Source organism: Phyllostomus discolor, chromosome 9 (genome assembly GCF_004126475.2).
Source record: "Phyllostomus discolor isolate MPI-MPIP mPhyDis1 chromosome 9, mPhyDis1.pri.v3, whole genome shotgun sequence".
NCBI lineage: Eukaryota > Metazoa > Chordata > Mammalia > Chiroptera > Phyllostomidae > Phyllostomus > Phyllostomus discolor.
The window spans coordinates 37,782,658-37,807,828 of NC_040911.2; the positions used below are offsets into that span (position 1 = coordinate 37,782,658).

General features: G+C 43.1%; 1 protein-coding gene across 3 annotated transcripts in view; it reads left to right on the forward strand.

Moving 5' to 3' along the window:
* The window catches only part of TMEM241 (transmembrane protein 241), a 115,283-nt gene that overhangs the window by 50,300 nt on the left and 39,812 nt on the right, over positions 1-25,171 (forward strand). For all 3 annotated transcript variants that reach the window (XM_036009210.1, XM_028524386.2, XM_036009211.1), the window contains exons 11-13: positions 1,171-1,205; positions 10,728-10,797; positions 14,680-14,773. In XM_036009210.1, the coding sequence (XP_035865103.1) occupies positions 1,171-1,205; positions 10,728-10,797; positions 14,680-14,773 (199 nt within the window). The remainder of the gene's footprint in view (positions 1-1,170; positions 1,206-10,727; positions 10,798-14,679; positions 14,774-25,171) is intronic.

Sequence of the window (25,171 nt, forward strand, 5' to 3'; positions counted from 1 at the left end):
AGCATTTTGAGGAATTTAGGTAATTTATGAGAAATAAATATTATGGGGTGCATAGATAGCACTTTTTCTTTTTAACATGAACAGACACTAATTTCTCCTCATCTACTAAACAGAAAATTACCGTAATGTTCTCTATTCATACCCACCTCCTTATTTTGCTGATGAAATATGTGTGCATGTGTGCCAAAGGGAAGTAGACAGGTATTCTCTCTGGGGTAGGATTTGTAAAATAGAACAATGTACTGGAGTTTAGCCTATGGAGACTATATTTCCATATTTTATTTCCCATGAGTGTAGGAATGTCTTCTATTTTGTTCACTGCTGTATCTTCAAATTAGAGCAGTGTCTGGCACTGGCACTTACTAGGCACTCAATCAATATTTGTTGAATGAATGAATTAAAAGGTATGCTATTTATCAGACAGGATATGCCTCTTGTATCAGAATTGGAGAACGTTTTATTCCTAACCTCTAATTGGGTCCACGGCCTGGATGGCATGGCACAGTGGTGGCAGGGAGTCTGCACGGTGGGCTCAGGCCCCGCGAAGGTGCCGCACACAGGCGCTGGCGGGTGGGAGGAACTTTCAGGGAGGGAGATGGGAGGGTGCCAAGGACAAACAGGGCCCACATCCGAGGAAAACTCCTCCTTCTCTTTCCCATCCTTTTTGGCATCAATTGCCAATCAGCCCAGGTGGTTTTCAGGCACATGGTGGATGGATGGTTAGTTTCATGTGCTACCTTCTTGGACATTTAATTTACCTTCTATGCAGTTAATTTTGTGGCAAAAAGAGACTCAGCTCATGTTCAACAGCTAGCTTTTAGAGTGCAGCCTGCTTGTAATTTAGAGTTTGCTATGTTTCACTTGCAAATACCATTTGTAGATTAGGCGAGTACGATGATAATTAGCGGCACGGCTGACCCTCAGAGTGGGGTATGGGTCCTTAGTCCGTCACAGGGTAGATTCAACCCGCTGGCCCAAACCTAAATAAAGCATTTCAAGAGATTCTCATTCTTTCACTGAGGAGCTAGGTTTAGGAAGAATGAGACCATTCGGTGCAGGTAATTTGCTTGTAGGCCAATTTCATAGTTCCAAGCAGAATGGTTGGAAATGCATGTTGTTATCTCAGTGCTAGGGAAGCTTTTCCTCACTACTCTGCTCTTTCTCTTTCAGTGTGGTGCTTCTGGCATTCGCATCTCATCCCACAGGTAAACATTATTTTATTTGTTTGTTTGTTTTACGTTGCCCATTCAGTGCAGTGCCCTGGCCTGGTTATATCTCAGGGGCATTTTGTAAGAGAACGTGGTCACCTTCGAGGATGTCAAACTCAGGGGTTAGAAATAGCCACATACTTGAAACTGTTCTTAATAACCCACTAGGGAGTTACTGCTCATGGATTTATTTTTATCCTTTCTTGAGCTTTATTGTATATGGTTTCATCTGGTGCAATCTCAGATGTGCAGACAAGTTTCATAACTGCCAAGTAATCTAGGGCTTGTGTGTCCTCTTCTGATTTCTTCTTTAAGCATCTAGAATGGCTTTTCAGTTGTAATGCCAAAAGATTTGGTGAAAAAGTACAAATTTACCTTATTTCTAATTGACATCCTTTTACCATCTGTTATCATCTCATCTTTTTTATTTATTAATTTTATTTTAGAGAGAGAGAGAGAAAGAAACAGTGATTTGTTGTTCCACTTATTTATGCATTCGTTTGTTGCTTTTGCATGTGCCCTGGTGGAGATTGAACCCACAACCTTGGCGGATCGCGATGCTCAAACCAACTGAGCTACCCAGGGCCTGTTATCATCTCATCTTCATAATTCCAGATGAAAGTCAAGTATTAAAACTTTCCTTCACTTTGTTGGTGCATTAATTACTCCATACTTGTTTTTCAGATTCAGGATTTGCCCACAATAATTCTATTCCATTGTGATTTTTTTTCCTTGAAAGGTTTTGAAGTCAATGCTAAAGACAAAGCAATAATATCTGTGTGTGGTATAGCTAAAAATACATGTTTTATTGGCCACCCTCCTTAAACTAATGTTTATTGACCATTTGCTATGGTAAGGCCTTTCCCAAGCCCTCAGGGCTTCAGTTCCCTTATCTGTAAGATGAAAAAAGTGGACTTTTTATAGTTAAAGCTTCTTTTGGCTCTTGTATTGTGCCCCAAAACAATGACAGCATTCTGTTTGTGTTTTGAGCTGTTTCACCCTATTCGAACTGGTATCCGTAGGGAATTGCTGGTAGTGACTCAGATACTGTTTCTAGATTGTACGTGACAAAATAGAACTCGTGTTGTGTAAGGATGATTAGAATTACTTTTCTCTCAACGCATCATTCCACATGTGCCCACACTGAAACACATCTGCTATTTTCTGCCCACTTCCACAGCTGGGCGCTGTCTCACAGCTGTGATGTTTGCTGTTGAGTGCCTTCTCCACGATTATTTGGTGAAAGCCTGTCACTTGTATTGTAAAAGAAGAAATCATACGAAACCATGGTGCTATCCCTAAACAGTTTTTGCTTGCCCACACTGCTGGTTACCTGCCTGCAATCATGCCTCACATCATTCCTTCATCTAGCCACCCGACAGATACTTAAGAGCCTACTAAGCATCCTCCCATTGACATGCGTTTTAGTCAATGGCCTTTGGAAAGTTCTGTTTGCTGGTTCTCCTTGGTTGATATGTTCATTTATTCCCTGAGTGATTTCTAGTGGGTTTGGTGAATCATTTTCACCTAAAGAAATCCCTCTGCCTTTCACCTAACAGGTTATGCCTGTTCATTGGTTACTCATGATTATCGGAGCTGGAGGGAACCTTGGTGATTGACTACGCAGGGCACCACCACATTCCACCGACGAGGCAGTGAAACGCGGAGTTGTTCAGTGAGGTGACTGAGATAATGCAGAGGAGGCGAGCAGCAGAGGGAAACTGGAGTTTAGGTCTGTCTCCTGACCTTCTGTCCAGGTTTTTCTTTTTAAACACTTCCTTTTTAGTGACCTTACACTTTATTAAAAAGTCTCTTGAGTGAGTGAATACTTCTGTCCGATGTCCCTAAATTTCTTTCTGGAGATTCTCTTGGTTAGGAGGGCATGGTGTTCACCAGTGCCCAAACATGAAGACTGCTGGGAATCATTTATACATTTTAGGCAACATTCCCACATTTTACTTTGAGTAATTGCTAAACTTTCAGGTCAAAGCTACAATACCCTGAGCACCTAGTTACCCCCTGAACACGAAGCAGTCAGCAGCCTGAAGTTATAGAGTGGCTTGGGCTGAAGAGTAATTTAAAATAGGCAATGGTTTCTTCTGGAGGTGAGCAAGATGTCCTGGAATTAGGTGGTGGTGACAGTTGTACAACCCTGTGAACACACTAACAACCACTGAATTGTAAGCCTTGAAAGGGTGAACTTTATAGTATTTGGATTATATCTCAACAAAAAATTGTATAGGGGATTAAAAAAAGAAAATCTCTTTTATTTGAGAACCTGTTTGGAGCTCATTTATGCCTGAAAATGATATTAGCAAGGATTAATTTTTCTCCCAATTATATTTTAAGTTAAAAAAAGAATGGACATTAGACATCAGATGTTCTTTTCTCATGCCTTCTCCTGCAGGCTTTGATCACGTCACATGGTGGATGGTTGACGGCAGGTCTCTGGTGGGCAGCTCAGGGAGTCTGAGATTCATCAGAGGGAGTCCCACACTCAGGGAGTGTGGGATTCATCAGAGAGAGGTGTGGTGTGCCCTGGAAGGACTTCTGGCTGGGGCTTTGGTTTGTTGCAGTTTTCGGGTAGCTGGGGTGGTAGCTTTGAAGAGGCTGGAGATAGGAAGTGGCTTCTGAGAAGGATTTTGCTGGGCTGATGGGCCTGGCTGGGAGTCTTCTGTCAGTGGCAGAGGTGACCTTGGCCTACCTTGCTGTTTGTTGCTGAGGCTCCCCCTTGAAGTCCAGTGAGCCTCAGTAACCACCATAGCAGGGCTCTGCATGGGCCTGGGGAAGGCAGGTGGGAGTTATGTACAAACAAACCAGTGTCAGCCTTCCAGAAGAGTCCGGAGACTTCCACCCAGACCAGCACCAAGTTCAGTATCTAACCCATGAGGGCCCCGTACCTCAAATTAGGTGTGTTAAGTAACCCAAAGGCGCTCTTTTTATAAAGGTGCTCTGTGTGTGGTTGCCGTGATCATGATTGTTGGTTCCTGGAACTTTTACAAATTGTGTGTCGAGGTGTCTTAAACACGAGTGTCTGCTTCTCCTGTCAGCCCCTGTCAAGGAAGCATCGTCAGCTTGAAACCTTGGTAGAGGTGGGGCTGGTCCTTGAATGCTGCTTGGATGAGGACTGCTGAGTAACAAAATGATCCTGACTAGAGGTGGGATCTACTTGTGAAATCCACATAAAAAGAGACTGTCCCTGCTTTAAAAAAAAAGAAATATAATTGACATTTAACATTGTATTCGTTTTGGATATACAACATAATGATTTGATGTATGTATATATTGTGAAATGATCGCAGTAAGTTTAGCTAATTAACATCCATCACCACACATAGCTACAGTATTTTTTCTTATGAGAACTTTTATGGTCTCTCTCAGCAACTTTCAAATATATGATACAGTATCATTAACTCATAGTCGCCATGCTGTACTTTACATACCCACACTCATTTATCTTATAACTGGAAGTTTGTGCCTTTGACTACCTTCACCCGTTTCACCCACCCAGCACCCGCACCTCCAGCAATCACCAGTCTGCTCTCTGTACCTATGAGTTCAGGTTTTCGCTTTGTTTTTGTGTTAGATTCACATATAAGTAAGATACTATGGTATTTGTTTTTCTCTGTCTGACTCAATTTGCTTAACTCCCTCAAGGTGCATCCATATTGTCACGAATGGCAGGATTTCCATTTTTTATGCTAAATATTCTGTTGTGTGTATACCCCATTTTCTTTATCCATTCACTCATTGATGGACATTTAGGTTGTTTCCATATCTTGGCTGTTGGGAAGGAGACTGTCCAGGTTTTGATCAGCTTTAACTTCTAGAACCCCCCTGGGCCACCACAGGCAGTTGTGGTCCTGCTCCCTGAGGTCTCGCGGTACCCAGTCTGTGCAGCTGTAGGCAGGACCCAGCACTTCAAAAAGCATTCTGGCACAGCAAAGCACTTACGTTTGTGAGTGTGGATAACTAAGGCAGCTAGGGATTAAGGTAGGGGTTTGGTATGCGCACTGATAGAAGTTCACAATATAGAATACCCCTGGGAGATCAGTTTTCTGAGCTTTATAAACTCAGGTTCATTGCCCTAAACTCTTTGATGGGTCCTGGTATTGTTTTCTCCTAGTAGTATACTGTTGACTGTGAAGTTGAAGCAAATATAACGGTTGAAGAAAATTTTCTTTCTACAGAAGTGTTCAAGGGCTGCTGGGATTGGGCAATTCCAGTTCCTGCCAATTTGTCTACTTTCTAATCGGACCCGTGGGTAACCTACCCATTGTTATGACAGAACAACACTTTACTTCTTCCCACTTGCTTACTGTGCTCTCTGCCTAGACTGTCCACTGCCAGGACTGAGTGTGGGTCGGGGAGAGCACCTCCCTCATTCCCCACACCTGCAGCAATTAAGACAGAAAGAGTCAGGGACCACAGGTCCAGTCCCTTTTTGAATGATCTATTAGTAATTGCTGACGTTTTAAAACAAGGCTTTTTGTTTTTTGTTTATTCTCACCTCTTCTTTTTTACTTGCATCTTACTTTATAGCACCTTTAAAACATTTTAAAATTGAGATATAATTTACATATACGAAATGCACATATCTTAAATGTACAGCTTGACCAATTTTGACTAAAATATACAGGCCTGTCCAGAAAAAGTCCAACCATTGTTAATATAACAAGAATGGTTTGCACAACATCGATGTAACCTGGCAGCTAAGGAGAGTGGACTGGAATGCACATGTGTGAACAATGATGACTTCACTGTACTAGTCAGTGGGGGTGGTAGATGCCATTTAGTGAGCATGTGTACTGTGTGGCCATCACATTAAAAATGACTGAGCAAGTAGAGCAATGAATCTATATCAGATTTTGTGTTAAGGTTGAACATTCCTCTGTAGAAACTATTCAGATGATTCAGAAAGCCACTGGTGATTGGCAGCTTCATCACAACAACACACCCACTCATGCATCGTGTCTTGTGCAGAGATTTTTGGCAAAACATCAAACCACCCAGGTGATTCAGCCCCACTACAGCCCAGATTTGGTGCCCCGTGACTTTTGGCTTTTCCCAAAACTAAAATCACCTTTGAAAGGGAAGAGATTTCAGACCATAAGTGAGATTCAGGAAAATGGGACAGGGCAGCTGAATGTTATTGAGAGAACTGTGTGAGGTCCCAAGGTGCCTACTTTGAAGCAGACTGAGGCATCATTGTCCTTTGTACAATGTTTCTTGTATCTTGTATCTCCTTCAATAAATGTCTCTTTTTCATAGTATGTGGCTGGATACTTTCTGGACAGGCCTCATACCTGTGTAAGTCACTCCCCATCAAGACATAGAACGTTTTTGTCACTACAAAGATTGCCTCATACTGCTTGTTAGTCATTCTCTGCTCACCCAACACCAAAAGCCGCTACTGATCTGATTTCTGTTACTATAGAAAAGTTCTGTCTATTCCAGAGCATCATAGAAATGGAGTGACATAGGAAGTATTTAATCATATGCGGCTCTTTCATTCAGCATAGTGTTCAGAGATTCATCCAGGTTGTTGTGTATATCACTTATTTATTCCCTTTGATTGCTGAGTAGTGTGCCATTGTATGAACATACAATCTTCAGAGTACTCTCCATTCGATGCAATACACCTGTCAAGACTTTTTTTCATGGCTCAAAACAGTTTTTGAACTTGTCAATTTGATGTCTTTTAGTGCTTCTGCCATTTTTTGTTTCACCTCTTCCACATTGGCAAAACATCTCACTTCAAGAACCTTTTTCATCCAGGGAAACAAAAATAAAAGTCACTTAGGGTGAGATAGGGTGAATGGGGAGGGTGGGACATGGAGGTCATGCAGGTTTGTGTCAAAAACTGTTGAACACTCAGTGCAGCACGGGTAGATGTGTGCCTAAATCACCCATCATGAAATGGGCAGACACACTGAAAGAGTCTTCAAAAACAAAAAAATTCACTGAAGCAGAATGCAGCCTCTCACAACAACACCAGCTGGCACACTGATACAGATGGGTTCCTATAACACTCAGCTAGTGGGGAAAGCCTGTACCACAAAGGCCCACCCTCCAGAAGATAATTATAGTTTTTTTGAATCCCCCCTTCACATGTTTTCCTGCCTCTTGGATAAATACCCAGGAGTAGAATTTCTGGGCCTTAGAGTAGATATATTTATAACTTTTAAAGACATTCCAATTTTCTAAAGTGCTGTACCATTTTATACTCCCACCCAGAAATGTATGAGAGTTTTAGTTGCTGCACATCTTCACCAACATTTGTTGTTGTCAGTCTTACTTTAGCTTTTCTGGTGTGGATCCTGGTCACTCAATGGCATATTTGATTTAGCTGCCCTTCTCACTTGCTCACAAGTGACCAGAAAGATATGCTTTCTTACAGGTGCAGATGATGTGGCTTAGGTTACAACCTTTGGGATGCACTGGGACGTGATGGCTGGGATCAGGTCGATGATAGTTCTTCATGTCCTAGGTGCAGACCCAGCCACTTTTTCCACTCAGGCACTGGGTTTCCTTCTTGTTGGGTGGAATCTTTCTCCCCCTCTAAACTTTCAACCTCATGCAGAGTCTCCAAGAATCTGGGGACTTTGCTTCCCCTAGGACTGTTTTAAGCAGTAATAAAGAAGAGAAATTTCCCCCGTGTTTGGAAGTTTGCATTTCATATTTGTATGGGGCCCCTCAGCTGTGGTGGTCAGGAGAGAGAATCGCAAGGCACAAGAAAAGCTGGGAGAACCACAGGAATCTGACCCAGAAATGACCTTGGTACCTGGTGTGTCTGTTGCTCGTGTGTGAGATAAAGCAAGCAGCACTAATCACTTCTTGGAATGGACCTTCCATTTTCCTGCCAGTTCTGAGGGCTAATTGTGGTGAGAGGAAATTTTCTTGATGTTCAGATATCAATTATGTTTGAATGCGGTAAGATTGTGCCACACTTTCACCGTGGCAATTTCATGGTCTGTGATCTCAGAAAAGTAGGATTCACTCCCTCACTCAGAGATCCAGCAGAGTTTTGGCTGTGGAGCACAGGAATGAAGGCTCAACCCGGACTTTGGCATCAGCTGCATGTTGATGCCACAAAACATGGTCACGATTCTTGAGCCACCTAATTTGTGCTTAAATTGTGCACAAATTCTACCCTAGATGGTACAAGGATGTTGTTGTTGTTTTAGCATCTTTACAAATTTTTAAGGCTCCTGGATCTAGTTTTCATGTGGTTGGGGTCAGCCAGCCACACACTACAACAGTTTCGGGGCTATTTGTAGCACAGTTGTTAACCTTGGTTGTTTAGAGGTTGGTATGCACCCTGTCTGGCTAAGAGTGCTACTTTGGTAGTAGAGAAGGCAGGCTGAAGGCATCAGAGGTCAGGCATTTGGGTCAGTTTGAAATTGAGGACCAGCAAGGCACAAGAAAACTTGAGGGTGCATTCAACTGGAGGGTGTTTAGAACATTGTGTCCAAAGGAAACAAGCGGATACTCTCAGTTGAGTAGTGATTCCTGTGTGTCAGGGCTTGTCCTAACCCAGTGGGTGCAAGTGATGAGTTAAGGGAGAGCTGCTGGACTCTCTCTTAAGGACTTGATAGTTTCAGAAGAAGAACAGGCATGAAATCAGCTCAGTGCCATGTGAGAGCTATGTGGCGGTTTTAGCAATGGCTCAGAGAGTGAGCTATTCTCTCTCTTAATAATTTACAGGATCAGTGGTTAGGATTTTGGTGAGGGTTTTAATCTAACTGATGAATTCCTTAGGTTGGTGATTTTTTTTTTTGTATCCTTCTCCCTGTCTACCTCTGACCCCTGCCCCCAGCCTGGGCTGGGCTGGAAAGATTGCCAATGCACCGTGAGTGTAGTTCACCGCCTGACTAAAGCTGGGTGCTGAAGAGGCAGTGCCCAGGAATCACAAGGTCCTGCGTTTACTTCATTTCCCTCTCTGCCCGTCCCTCGTGATCACACGGACCGCGCCGCAGTTTCTCTCACTGAGAGGGAACTGGGAAAGGGCTGGCAACCAATAGCTGCCACAGGGACTGAGCAAATCCTCCACGGGCGCCCCTTCCACCACCTGAGCAGGGGGTTCTGCCCTCCCTCTAGGACTGGGGTGCCCAAGGGTACCTTAGCCGTCACTTCTGTGGGGAAGGGGACTCCAGATGGTGGTCTTCATGCACAAGATGTCTGAGCCTGATGATGCCTTTTCCAAAGTCCCTCCACCAATATAGGTCCCAAGTGGACAACAAAGGTACCCAGTGGAATCATGGTAGAAAGAGAACAAGAACTCTTAGCCTTTTGTCGTGATGCATGAAAACCAGATCCCATGAGACCCTCTCCTTTCAGTTAAACACACACACATATGCATAAATGCGTCAAAACAATAGTCGTGATTAAAAAAATAACCCAACCTTCCAGAGGAATGGCATTTAGAACTTTCCTTCCCAATACTGGATGGCTGAGTCATTCGCAGTCCTCTAGGTCTCTGAGGAAGTGCGGCAGGCCATGTGTCTTTTGACCTGAAACTCTTGATTAATAAGAGTGGTGATGAAGGAAATACTCTCTATACATCCTACCACACACCTCACGTACTGTGAACACTCAGAAAACTCATCCCCGCTCGCTCCAGTCCGTCCAGAACTGAGAGGCAGACCTAGGCTGGGGGCCTGGACAGCCTGGCTCCTCCCGGCCTCAGAAATTCCAGATTTGGAAGGATTAAGCTATCTGCTGTGGAAATGCTTAATTCCTTTTCTCTGGACATTTTTGGAAGGCTTTCTGCTTTTTTAATCTCCTGACTTCTTGTTTGCGACCAAGTTCAAATTCCAGAGAGGGAAGCAGCCAATATGTGTGATTATTTCCTCTTGCATCAAGTGGAACTAAAAGAATGAACTTACTTCACTAGAAATAAATGTACCCTTTGGACCTTAAACTCAAATGAGTGTGCATGGTCATTCTGGCCCTGCACCATTTGTGCAGTAATTAAACACAAAAATGGAAAGAAAAAAAAAAAAGATGTCAGAGGCATGCTTTCACAATCTTTTTTTAGCCATAAGGCAGAAAAGAATAGAAGAACTTTTTGAAGACAAGCCTTTTTTTGGGTCCTGCACTCTGCCGCTGGCGGGATGGCCGCCTTGGCAAAGAGGGCAGACCCGAGGGCTGCAAGTGACAGGCTCGCACTGTGGCTCCATCGGTCAAGAATCGTGCAGTATTAGACAAATCTCTTAACTTCTCTGAGCTCCAGTGAAAAGACAGGAAATAAAACTTCACAGAGTTGTTATAAGGATGGGAGGAGATAATGTGCATAAAGCTTTTAGCATGGGGCCCTGTCGAAGGCAGACTCTCACTAAACGGGCATTATCATTATCATAAGAAAATGCCTACAACATAGAAACTTAAGGATGCCAGTGTGAACTCAGTGCGGAGCAGCTCAGGGCTGCTGTGCCCGAGGCCCTTGCCTCGAGTTTGTGGGGCTGCTGGGGGCTGTGGGCATGTGGGCCACTGTTTCTCCCTTGCTGTGCCCCTCAGGTGATCTCCTCAGCGTTCTGGACTTCCCGTTCCTGTACTTCTACAGATTCCACGGCAGCTGCTGTGCCAGGTAATCTCAACTCGCAAAACCCTTGCTCTATTAATTGGCATTTCTGTACTACCAGCGGTGTCTTCCTTTCCCTGAAGTTCAGGGTCACTGCTGTCATCCAGGTGAGTAGCAGTGGTGGTGGGCAGGAGAGCAGCTCCCCGGGCCATCTGTGGGTTGTTATGAACACCCTCGGGTGCTCAGGGCTGGCCAGGGGCCTTGGAGGACCCCTGTCCTGCAGAGGATTTTAGGCCACAGCAATGGGTTTCAAACTGGCTGAAGAGCGAGGATTTCCGACTCGTTTTTTCTTCATGAGCAATTCTTTTAACTTCAGTATGTAACACTGATGAAACTGGCAGAGTTCAAGGGAAGATTTGGGTCCATAGTCCTGCCCTGTCAGCTTTCACCTTGGCCTTCCTCTTGTTCCTGAGAGGGAACAATCTCCAAAAAAAGCCTCAACTGATCCCCAAAACTATGAGGGACAGATTTTGGAAACCATTGACTAGGAGATGTCTGGGCAACACTGTGATCATTAATGTTGGCCTTGGGAAGTACTCAGGGATCTAGACCAATTCAGTGGATAGAATCACAGACACAAAAGTTTATAACCATCCTACTTCCCTTTCCTGCCGCACTCCCTTTGCTTGACTTTATAACACTCAGAATGGAAAGGGTTCTGTGGACAGTCTCAAAGCATGTATTCTGATATGGTGGGAAACCAGTCTTGGGTTGACGTCCAGCCTTGCTGCTTCCTAATTGTGTGGCCTTTGGTCAAGTTTTCCTAGTTCTCCCAAGCCTTCATTTAGTTTTCTCATCTGTAAAATGGAAACATAAAAGCAATGCAGGGTAACCGTATGTACTGAGTAAAGTATTTAAAGCCCTAGCATTGGGTCTGGCCCAATAAACGATGGCCATTTTATTATCTGCTCAGGTCACCTGCACATAAAATGCCAACAAACCGTGAGCAGTTGCTACATAACAGTCAAACCGCCTGTGTTCACACTCATAGGACTGTACCTCGTCGTGCAGTGATTCTTCACAGAGAGTCAAAAAGCCCACATGTAGCTGGGCACTATTTCCAGTGGGGGTGTATTAGGACCAAAGGAATCAATGATACAGAGTCTGCTTCTGCATATGAGCCTCAGAATGATTTGCCAATCATTCTAGGAAAAATTCAGGAGAACGCTGACAGAATTCATCTTCCCCGTTCCTGTCAGTTTGGTCAGGCCTTGCCACTTGGCGTGGATTGTGTGGCATGGGTATCAGTGCTGCTCCAGTGCCGTGGACCTGTGTGCCCTGGGTCCTCGGCAGCACAGGCAAGCGGGTGGGGGATGGGCTGTGGTTGTTCGGAACAGAGCAACGCGGTCCACAGCCCATCGTTGTTGGCTTTGTGGGATGGCATTCTGGCTCCATTTCTGCCTCTTTTAATCTGAAACTTTCTCATAATCCAACATGAAAAATCAGGAATTTTTATTTGAAAGGTTTGGAAATGTTAATTTGAATTGATTTAATTCTCTGTCACATTTTGCCCCCTGGCTTCAGTACCAAGCTTAACCCCTTTTAAGCACATCTCATCTCATGACTCCTCCAGGTTCTGGGGGAGCTTAGAAGGGGTCGTGGCGGTCAGAGGGGATGGTATTAGTAGCCAAGATCTGGATACCCCATTAAGAAGGAACCCAGGCTCTTCCACTTCTGGGACTCCCCCGTTGATTTTAAGATCTGCCTCTACAGCAAGAGGAGAGCTGAAAATGAAAGTGTGGGTCAAAACCCAGGGGACGCTCAGTTCCGGAAAACAGTCTGTGCTGAGGGGCGTGGTCAGCACGGAATTGTGCCCTCCCTCCGGCATGGTGGAGAGGAGAGGAAAGGACCGGAGGGGATGGCGGTACCGGGAGTTGGATGCGTGCCTGTGAAGTTGTTAGCTCCTAGGACGCAGTGGGTGGATGCCGCCGAGAAGAGTCCTGGAGGCTCTCTGTCTTGCTGTCCACACCCAACCTCACGGCCACCGCACCTGCACCATCTCACACTGCCTCTCTGGTCAGGATCATCTGTGGTGAGGTTTGAAGAGCTGTGGAGAATTATTCAAAGAGCCAGGAAACCTGGATTATAATTGTACCTGTGCCTCAGTTTGCTTAATAAAGTGAGAATTGGGGCTGGTGAACCTTTCTGTTCTGAAAATCTCTGATTTCCAAAAGGTAGGATGGGGACCACTATCTCATTCCTGCTTTAAGAACACAGCACCTGAGGCCATCGAAAAAGGGAAAAAGGAAAAATAAGTGGGGGATGTGCTCAAGGTTACTAGGGTCATGAGCACAGCCCAGAACAGAAATTCAGGTCACTTGATTTTCAGCCTGCCGCTTACCCACAGGGGCCTCCTTGCCTTTTGGGTATGACTGACTCAGTGTCTTGACCCATAACTGCCCAGCCTTCCATCACTACAGATGCCAATGCGAACGAATTTGCGGGTCAGCCAGGCCAAACAGGCTGATGTACACACAAGGGAAGCCTAATGAGTATCTCTGGGGCTGCCCCAAGAATGTGGCTGTGGACTAATCTAATCTAATGAAGTGAAGGCACACATTTCTGTGAAATTTAGCCTTAATTTAATTCAAGCTGCTTCCAAGTAAGCCTGTGAAACATTGATGTAATACCTACGATGCCCAAGGCTCCAGGCTTGGCCCTGTTGGGGAAAACACAGAGAAACCTGAGGTCAGGCCCCACCCTCTCAGAGCTCAGGCTCAAGTTGGAGCCACACACCAGTGCCTGCGATAAATGTCAAATGGCAGTGTGACACTTGAGGCCTCCGGAGTGCAAATAGGTACAGCTCATAAGACTTGCCTCTTTGGTTTGGGTGCAAATGCAGTCGTGTCTCTTGCTTTTCAATTTTTTTTCTTTGAAAGATTGTATTGATTTTTAGAGAAAGGAGAAGGGAGAGAGAAAGAGAGGGAGAGAAACATCAATATGGGAGAGAAACATGGATCAGTTGGTTGCCTCTCACACGCCCCCAACCAGGGACCTAGCCTGCAACCCAGGCATGTGCCCTGACCGGGAATCGAACTGGTGATCTTTTGGTCTGCAGGATGACACCCAACTCACTGAGCCACACCAGCTGGGACTCTTGCTTTTCAATTTTCAATTCCAAGTGAAAGTTACACACAGGAAATCAGTCTTTCTGCTATACTTTCTTCCCCAGTCACCATGCCTCCAAATGTCAGGAAGAGTGACCGTTCTGGCTGGAGTTCCCTTTGCTTTGGCCTTGGCCACCCAATGTCACTTTTGAAAATGGATCCAGTGCAGGCCATGATTGCCCTACCCACTGCCATGTCCGTGCCTTGCTGGTGCAGACCTCTGAATAGTCCCGAGATGCTGCCCCAGCCTCAGGCCCCCATGGCAGGGGCTCCTTCAGGTCACACACCGGGCGTAGGCATCATTTCTGAAGTGCAGTTTCTGGGTGGGTGGGCCTGGTTTGGGGGACTTCTGTTACTGGGGCTGCCCTCCCCTTTCAAATTCTCCCCTGGAACCCAGGGACAGTTACAGCTAGACCCTCTGTCCTCATACAGTGAATTTCCCTTTGGATTTCTCTTCCTGGCAGTTTGTTCTGCTTGGAAAAAGATTGAAGCTCTACCTTGGCAAGCAGCAAGCCCCATAATTATTGTCCTCCACATTTTTTTTCTTTTAAATTTCTGTGCCCTCCCCCACCTTTACTACAATGCTCTCATCATAGCTTCTTAGAAAAGTAGAGCTTAATGGGTTTTTAAGGTTGGGGTGTTTTTATCTAGAGGTCACTATAAACCACTGATGAAATAGATGTGTAACAGTTAGAAATTGACTGGTAAAATAACAAAACAGTTACCTATTGGCTCAAAGAAGACAAGCCTCACTAACAAAAAAACTATTTTCTCCTTTCAGTGGGTTTTTAGGATTCTTCCTCATGTTCAGCACAGCCAAGCTAAAAAGCCTTATGGCCCCGGGGCAGTGTGCGGCCTGGATTTTCTTTGCGAAGGTAAGAGGGAAGGAGGGGTGGGGAAAACGATCCCAGGGCCCTCTGTGTCCAGTGTCCTTGGAGCCTGTGTAAAGACAGGGTTGGTCTTCATGGAATCACTTCTAGTCGTTGGCCCTCAGCCCACTCCGCACTCATTCAGCCAACAATTTCTGAGACCATTTTTGTCATGCTCCTGGAAGGCGACCTGCAGAAGCCCCCTTAATTTCCTGAGCCTCATTTCTGCATCTGAACATGAGAGGTTCTGCCAAAAAAAAAATCTTTAAAGCTTCTCCAGTTCTAGGAGGCTGGGCCCCTGGATGCACGGGGCTGTTCTTATGTCCCTTCCCGGGAGCCATGAGGATGTTCCGAACACAACTGACTTGCCCAAGAGGCCTCAGCCCATCAGAGGTGATAGAGGAAGGAAAACAGGCAAATGACCAGTTTGGGGGACTTTGATGAAGACTTCAAAAATGGGATGATTGTAAGAATGCCCATTGTATATCTGACTGACCCATGGTTGAAGCGTGAGAGGGACGGTGGGGAAATAAGAAGAAACAGAAGGAGCGGGAAGGCAGCTGTGGCAACTCGACCTTAGCTGGGACGCCCGGGGCTGGCTCCTCTAGTGGGGCACTTTATTCCTCTAGTGCCTGTGAAGGAGTCGAGTTGCAGGACCCTTAGGTGCTGCTTCTGACAAGTGGTATTTCTTAATTAATTTAATCTAATGAAATAATCATTTAAACTTGCGCCTCTATATTTGTGGTTGATTTTCCACCCTGGAAAACAAAGGTAAACATTTTTCTTTGAAAATAAGATTTCACAGCGATATTTTCACCTGCATGGTCTACTTTTAAAACACATTAATAACCCTAATTCCAGCAGAACATGAAGAATGGCTAAGATACTGACTTTCAGGATGATGGAATGAGTCGGGTGACAAATCTTCTCCCCCCAAATCAACTAGAAAGCTAGACAAAAACTGTCAAATACATCCATTTTAGCGCTCTGAAAACTGACCAAAGACATACAGTCTGAGAAGCATTTATTTGTTCATGAAAACTTCTAAGCTTTGGGTAGGAACAGCGTCAGTTTGTGGCATTCTTGCCTAAGGTTGCTTCCAGTCCCTCCTCCCCAGCTCTGTCAGTGTGATGTTTAACCAGAGCAGGGCGGGCTGTGGAAACCAGCAGCCTTGTCGGTGCTTCCAGAACACTCCATTTGGAGTATTTTCAGTTAAAGTGGCCACGTCAGTGGTAAATGAACAGGAAGAGCCAGTAACTCCACTTTCTGGACTTTATAGTCCTTTTTGGGACAAGCGATGGACCAGTGGTCTAGCTGGGGACTTACCAGGTAGTTCTCGGAGATGAGAGAGCTTGACGACTCTCCACGTATTGCAGACTGACCTTCGTCTGTGCGCACAAGCAGCAGAGGTGGAGTGCGTCGAAGACATCCACGCACCTCTGGCCGACAGAGCCTGTGAGTGCACAGGGAGGAGGTGTGAGGGAGCCAGCAGAAAGTAAAGGCTGGGGCAGACAAGAAAACCCCCTGAAATTCAAATGTGCTCCCATCCACACACAGTAAGAGCAGAGAGAAGTCTTTCTGGCTCTAGGAGTGTGAGCAAACCCCCTGACCAGCCTTCTCCAGAACACTAAGCTCTGCAGATATGGGGATGACCCTAGGAAAGTGGGCTCAAAATAAAAACAAGGAAAAAGGCGGGTGAAGACCTCAGCAACTGTACCTTGTATGGGAGACAGACTTTACAGACTTAGTCCAGGCAAACTACTAAACAAGCACAATGATACCAACAACAGTGCTCTGGGAGAAAATCAGAATCCAGAGTATTTTTTTTTGAAGCATCCAGTATTCAACAAAAAATTAGAGGCATTCAGAAAACAGGAAAGCATGATTTATACATGGGAAAAAAGTGATCAATAAGAACTGTGTCTGAGTGTCCCCATGTTCGGAACTTTGCAGAAAAAGATTATGGCACAGCTATTTAAATATGCTCAGAGATATAAAGGAAACCATGTTTAAAGAATTCAAAGAAAGACTCAATGAATACAGAATCTCAATAAAGAGATAGAAATGATTTTAAAAAGAGAATGAAATGGGAAATATGGAGTTGAAAAGTGTAATAACTGAAATGAAATGAAAAATTCTCTAGAGGAATTCAGTAACAGATCTGAGAAGGCAGAAGAAAAATTAAGTGAACCAGGAAGTAAAACAAAAGAAATTATTGAATCTAAAGAAAAAGGTTCTTTTTTTTAATTGGAGAAATACAAACAGAGTGTAGAGACATGCAGGGCAACATCAAGTCCAGCAACACACATGTAATAAGAATTCTGGATGAAGAGGAAAGAGGGATAGGAAAAAATTAGGATTAATGGACGACTTCTCACAATGGAAAAATTGTGGAAAACAATGGAAAAATAACACATTCAACATGCTGAAAGAAAAATCTCCAACCAGGAGTTCTATATACAGCAAAGATGTGATACGAACCAGAAATAAAGATATGCCCATTTAAAGGCTGGGATATTCATATCTAGCAGCCGTGTCAATAATTAATTACATTTAAAGGTAAATACACTAAATACCCTACTTAAAAGTCAGAGATTGTCAGACTGGATAAAAAGCAAGACCCAACTGCATGCTGTCTAGAAGAGACACACCTTAGATTCAATGGCACAGATAGGCTGGAAGTAAAAAGCTGGATAACGGTGCAAACAGCAGCCATGAGAGAGCAAGCTGGAGTGACTATACCAAAATCAAATAAAATGGACTTGATGACAAGAAATATTACTGGAGAAAAATAGGGACGTTTAATAATGATTAAAGGGTTAATGCATTAGGAAGATACAACAGTTATAAATGTGTACACACTTAACATCGGCAGCCCAAATTATATGAAGCAAAAAGCAACAGAGTAGAAGGGAAAAGCAATAGTAGTTGAAGATTCCAATACGGCACTCTTGGAAGTTGATAGAACAACTAGATAGAAAAGCAAGGTTATAGAAGGGTATGGATAATTTGAACAACACTGTCAACCAACTTGACGGAACTGCCATTCATATGATGTCTCACTGATTGACTACAGGGTGTGTATTCTTCTCAAGCACATATGGAACATTCTCCAGGATAGATGTTATCCTGGGTCACAAAACAAGTCACATATTTTAAAAGATTGAAGTCATATTAAGTATCTTCTCTGACCATAAGCATAATTAAATTAGAAATTCACAACAGAAAAAAAAATCTAGAAAAATCCACTTATTTGGAAATTAAATAACATATTCCAAATCATCTGTTAAGCAAAAAAGAAATCACAGAGGAAATTGACAATATTTTGAACCAAATGAAAAAAAAAACCTATATCAAAATTTATGGGATGCAGCTACATTGTTGCATAAAGCAAAATTTATAGCTGTAAACTCTCATATCAGAAAGGAAGAAAGGTCTTAAATCAATAACCTAAGCTTCCATGTTAAGAAACTAGAAAAAGGGAAGCAAACTAAACCCAGGGGGAGCAGAAGGAAGCATATGATGAAGTTTAGTGTGGGAATTAATGAGATGGAAAACGAAAACAACAGAGAAAGTCAAGGTTGGTTCTTTGAAAACATCAACGAAAGTGACAAACCTCTAGCTAGACTAACTAAGAAAATAAGAAAAAAGATACAAATTGTCATAATTAAAAATGAAAGAAAGGTTATCCCTACTGATCCTATAGAAACTAAAAGCATTATATATTATTCATGTTATGAATAAATTTATGCCAGAATTTAGACAACTTAGATGAAAGGGACAAATTACCAGAACAACACAAATTAGAAATATTGACTCAAGAATAAATGGAAAACCTGAATACACTCATAAAAAGTAAATAAATTTAAGCAGTAAATAAAAATCTTGCCACAAGAAAAGCCCAGGCCCAACTGGCTTTACTGATGAATTCCATCAAACATTTAAAGAGGAAATATTTTTAGCAAGTAGAGGAAGAGGAATAACTCCTAATTTATTCTTCAAGGTGAATTACCCTGATATTAATGCCAGACAAAAAAACTGTAAGAAGAATACAGATCAGTGTTCCTCTTTAACACAATATTAGCAAACCAAATTTGGTGATATATAGAAGGTAACATACACCGTGATCAACTGAGTTGGCTTAACATGTGTAAATTAATGTAATATATTTATTAATAAAGTAAAAGACAAAAGTATGTGATCATGTAGGTACAGAAAAACAACTTGACAAAATTAGCATCTCTTCGTGATAAAAACTCTCAGAAAACTAGTAATAGAAGGGGACCTCCTCAGCCTTATAAAGGCATCTGTGAAAAACCCACAGCTAACAATGTACTTAATGGTGACACTGAACACTTTTATCCTAAGGTCCGAAGCAACACAAGAATGTTCACTCTTAGCACTTAGTCATCACTGTACTGAAAGTTTGGGAGAGTGCAGTAAAGAAAAAAATTGTTTGTATTCACAGATGACATTATCCTATATGTAGAAAACATGAAAGAATCTATGAAAACACTAACTGAACTAATCAATAATTTATCAAGGTCTCAGAATGCAAGATCTTGTATAAAAAGCAATTGTAGGTTTGTATATTGGTATGAACAGTCATATTCATCAACATGAAATTAAGAAAACAGTTTCATTCACCATAGCATCAAAAAGAAAAAATAGGAATTTAACAAAGAAGTGCAAGATTTGTACACTGAAAACTACAAAAACTTCCTGAGAGAAATTAAAGATCTCAATAAATGGAGAGATTCAATATTGTTAAGATGAATTGAGATGAAAATTCTTTCTCAATTGACTGATAGATTTAATTCAATGCCTATCAAAATCCCTGCAGGATTCTTTGTACAAATTCACAGCCTGATCCTGGAATTTATTGGTGATGCAATAGCCAAAACAATTTTGAGAAGACAACCAAGTGGGGAGACTTACACTTCACAGTTTGAAAGCTCACTATGAAGCTAGAACAATGAAGACATTGTGGAACTGGCGGAAGGATGGGCATTTATGATCTGTTGATTCCCGATAAAGGTGCCAAGGCCATGCAATGGGAAAGAAGTTTCTTTTGAACAAATGGTGCTGGAATAGTCATATCCATGGGCCGATTTTCAACTGGTGCACCACAGGAATTTTCAAAACATGCAATACCTGACTATTTAGTCAGGGGCATTAACCTTAGATTGGCAAATAAAAAATGACAACAGCCAACACAATAGCTGTCCAATGTGAATGAATCAAAACTGTACCTATTTTTCTTTGTCAGAATGGCAAAAATATCTTTTGGTGTGCTGCAGAATTTTGGTAATTAGCTTGTGTGTGCCATGAGGTGAAAAAGATTGAAAATCGCTGCCATAGGCCAAAACAACAGAAACCTACTTAGCCCCTTGCTTCTCATTGTTGACTCAAAGTGGATCATGGACCTAAATGTAGCAGCTAAAATTAGAATGCTCACAGAAGAAAATGGGAAGAACCTTAAACGGAGTTCTTAGATTTGCCACCAAAAGCATGAGCCATAAAATAATTGATAAAATTCCACTTAATTTATCTTAATAGATAAATGAAGTTATTTTGCAATTCAAAAGGCACCCTTAAGAAAATGAAAAGATAAGCCACAAACTAGGAGGAAATATTTGCAGATCACATATCTGGTAAAAGACTTATGTCCAGAATATATAAGGAATTCTTACACTTCAGTGAGACAAAATACAACCCAATTTTGAAATGGTCAGAAGACTTCAATAGGTCCCACTCACTGAGCCGCTTGCTCCAGGCCTCAGCAGCCTCTTCCTGGAGCTCTCTCTGTGCCCACCCCACCCCTCCCCCGCAGCTTTCTGAAGCCATTGCTGGTGCAGGTAAGAGTGATGATCTGCCTCCTGCTGGCAGTGAGGACTATATCCAGATAGAAATTCAAAAGAGAAACAGCAGGAAGACCATTGCTAATGATTGTGATAAAAGAAACTAGTGAAGAAGAAATTTGCCTGCAATGGTACTGTTACTGAGCATCCAGAACTTGGAGAATTAATTCAGCTACAGGGTGACCAGCCTAAGAACATAGGCCAGTTCATCCTAGAGACTGGACTGGCTAAGGATGACCAGCTGAAAGTTCATGGGCTTTGAGTGCTTTGGGCTCACTGGAGCATAAGTGAGGATTTCCTTGCAATGAGTAGAATTTCCCTTCTGTCCCTTGTCATGAGTTTGAAAACCTCAAAGCAACCCCCCATAACCATCTGGGGTCTGCTTTTAACTTGGGCTAGTGTAATTTCTTTAGGCAATAAACGAAAAGAAGATACATGTATGAATGGTTCATATGTCCATGAAAGGTAACTCAGTATCATTAGTCATTAGGGAAATGCAAATTATAACCATGACGAGATAGCACTATAATTCACAGGGTGGCTATAATTTTTAAAAAATAGGCAAAAAGGAATTGGTTAAAATGTGGAGAAACTGGTACCCTCAAATTACTGGTGGGAAGGTAAAATGGTATAGCCACTTTGGAAAATGGCTTCGTATTTTCTTGAAAGATTAAGCACAAACTGATTGTACAACCCAGAAATATTATTCCTAGGAATGTACTTAAGAGAAATGAAAATATATGTCACAAAAGACTTAAGCATGAATACATATTGCAGCATTATTCCTAGTAGCCAAAAACTGGAAACAATTGAAATGTCCATCAACGGGTGAATGTATAAACACACTGTAGTATATACATACAATGCAATACTATTCAGCAACGAAGAGGAATGGACTATTAATATGTTGCCACAACATGGATGAACCTCAAAAAGCATTACACTAAGGGAAAGAAGCTGCTCACAAAAGAATACATAGGATTCCATTTATGTGAAATTTTTCAGAAAAGAAAAATTTGCAGAGACAGAAGGCATACTGATGGTTACTTGGAGCAGAGACTGACTGCAGATGGGGTGATGGAAGTGTCCACAAACCGGGTTGTGGTGATGGTTGCACCGTCGTTTAAATTGATTTATTAAATTTGTTCATTTAAAAAAGTAATTGAATTTTGCATTTACAGGGGTGGGTTTTATGCCATGTAAATCATTCCCGAAGTTGTAAAGTAGTAGTACTTGAAGCATGGTGCTTAAATCTTGTCTTTTAAGACATTTCCTATGTACATGGCTTTGCCTGTTTGGCCACTAGTTTCACGAGTCTTCTTTTTATTTGTCGTAGTTTTTCTTTTCTTCTTAAACTCTGAGGGAGGCTTATAATTACCTTCTCTGTAGTTGATTAAAAAAATAGAAGGATTTTTAATCCTTCTTAAGTGTGAGACATTGGATAAAATGAGCCATTAAGGATTCGTCTAGCCTTAGTACCTCAGGATACTTCCACCCTCTCTCCTTTTTCTTTTTTATTTAAAAATAAACTCTGTTATCCTCAATGGCATAACATGTACCCATTCTTTGGGCCACCTACATACCAAACAAAATGTGCTGGCATTTGGAGTGCAACATAGTGGCATTTAGCAGTACAGCCTTTCTCCGTGATGTCATGGTGACTCCACTGGGTGCCAGCATATTCAGAAAGTGACTCAGAGCCCTGGCTGGCATAGCTCAGTGGATGGAGCGTGGGCTGGGAACCAAAGTGTCCCAGGTTCGATTCCCAGCCAGGGTACATGCCTGGGTTGCAGGCCATAACCCCCAGCAACCGCACATTGATGTTTCTCTCTCTCTATCTCTCTCCCTTCCCACTCTAAAAATAAATAAATAAAATCTTAAAAAAAAAAAAAAAGAAAGTGACTCAGAAGGATGTTCCATTGGCCACAAAAGAGAATTTGGATTTAGTGAAAAACTGATAGATACACAGGCAGGGACGTCATTCAGAAGTCAGCCGGGGTACCTTCTTCCTTTCACCAAAAGGATCCATTCTCCACCATTTTCCAAGGAGGTGTCATGTCGGCTCCATCACTTCCAGGTTCTGAGAGAAGGCAGCACGCTTCTCTCTGTGGCCCATCTTTCTGGTCCCGTTCTTGGGTCTCAGAATGCTCAGCAAGGAAAAGAAAGTGCCTTCTCAGTCACTGTGTATTGTTATCACTATTATTATTGTTTTTTCTTCCTTGGAATTTCAGTAAAATTCTAAGAATCTAAAAATAGCAACATTTAGCAACCTTTTTAAATTTCTCCCTTTATTTTGGTAAAGTCAACTATGTGAAATCTAACTATCTTGGGATCCCTTCCCACTGGTAATGAAAAGCATTGATGCAGGAAAAAAGTGACTGAATTTAAGAGAAAAGCAATGAAATGTGCAGACATATAAGGAAGATGTGGTAAGAGTTTGTATTTCTCTGCTAGTGGGTTTTTCCAGCAGATTAAGTTTTCATGAGAATTCTTTCTGGATTGAGTAGTGCTTTGTCTCATCCTGCAGAATGACAGCAGTCCTCAGCATCGGTTGGGAAGAGGCAACTGAGGCCAGAGTGAGTTTATGTTGAGGTCGAGCCAGCAAGGGAGACGCATCCCCAGAGAGCAGCACCGGCCCACTAGGCTCTCGAGGATCCAGTGTGTGTTCCCCATTTCAGAAATGTCTCCCCAGAAAGACAGCTTTCTTCCTTTAAGCTAATGCCATAGCTGCTGCCACCATTTCATATCCCGAGGGCCATGGCAGACCAGAAAACCAACTCTTAGCCTGTTCTTTGTATGACCCTGGGAAAATAATTCTTGGTAGCTTGCCTAGGACGTGTCTCTTGATTAGGTTTAGTTTGTTTTTTGATTGTTGGAGTTTCATCTTTCAAGGCCAGGACCAGGGTGGCTGTCGCTCCCTGGGCTGAGCAGTTGGACGTCTGCGTGCGGTATGATTCTCGGGGTCTGCTGAGAGTGAATGAGTGCCACCTCAAACGTTGCACCCTGCGTGCCTCACTTGCCCCCTTTCCCAGGCCCTTCTCTGACACTGCCATGGTGGATGGCCTGCCTGAGACAGCTGTGCATTCGGTGGGATTTTAAGGTATACTCGATTTACCCTGTTTCTGTGGAAATGTCTTTGAATGGCCTTTTTGGACAAGGTTCTACCCATCAGTCAACATCTATTAGAGAAAACTTTGGAAACTTTGGAGTATCTGAACGTTGTGGGGTGGGGGGGGATGTACTGGGTAGGTGAAATGTTTGCGTAAGGTGTCTTACGATCCAGAGGAGGTCAGCATGACAAGGTGAGACCATTGCTGAGCCAGGCATCACTGCTTCCAGAGCCAGGTGAAGGGAATTGAAGCCGCAGAGTGACTGGACTGGCCCCAGTCAGTGCTGGTTGCCTGGGAAAGGTGGGAGAGAGGAAAGGGGACAGGGGCCCTGAGTCAGGATGTGCAGGTGGGGAGCCATACAGAGGAGGGGAATACAGGACAAACTGGGCTCATAGTCAGATTACGGGAAGCCCTGTGAGCCATGCCACAGAGACCACTGTGACCCTCTGAAGGAGACTGGCTGAAGGTAATGCTTCAAGCAGGGTGATATGTGATTGCACTTAAAACAAATGGAAATGAGTTCCAAGCATCTGGGAGGGAGGTGAACCAAGGTAGTGATGGCAAGGATAAAGATAAAAGGTCAAATTTTCCTTCAAATTGTCAGTCTAACAATTTGAAGGAAAATACATTTTAATTACAGAATTTATCCCATAATTGATGTGATACAAGAACTAGATAGACTCATCGTTCCAGGACACTTTAGAGCAGGGGATGGGTAATGATAGGTAATGATAGTTCGCATACAGGGAGTGATGGGCAGGGATCATGCATGGCTCCAGGGTTTGCAGCCAGAGCCCTGGGAAATGCATGGCGAGCGTTTCAGACAGAAATGGGGGTGATTGTGAAAGAACATCTTTGGGGAGGAAAGCTGGTGCAATCCATTTCTGACAAATGTGCATGGTGAAAAACATCTAAATGGAGCCGTGCTGTGTTGGAAATGTGGGGTAAAATGTAGGCGAGAACTCAGGACTTGCATGTTCTTCACCTAGAGAGAGACAGATTGAAATCATAAAATAAATAAATAAACGAGCTCACTGGGAGAGTGAAAGGATTTCGGGAGAGCAGGGTGGGGGCCTAGGACTTCGCTGGTGACCAATAATGAACAAGAAAGAGAAGGAATAGCCAAGAGGTAGAAGCGGGGACCAGGTAAGTTCAGTGTGGAGTCTCAGGGAGAATTTTAAGGAGAAAAAGCAAAATGCCACTATGAGGTTAGAGAGATCCAGAATGAGAAACGACTAGAGCAAGGACATTGCTAGTCTTTGAGGAACTACTTTTAGTAAGAGAGTAGGGGTGTGGGTGGGGCAGAAGATGGATCATAAATACTGAAGGACACGTAAGAAGTGGCTAGAAGATTGTGATTGGTGATGGGCAGGGGGATAGCCGGATCTAGTGAAGATGGTGTCTCTTCTAGGAACAGAGGACTTGGCATGCTT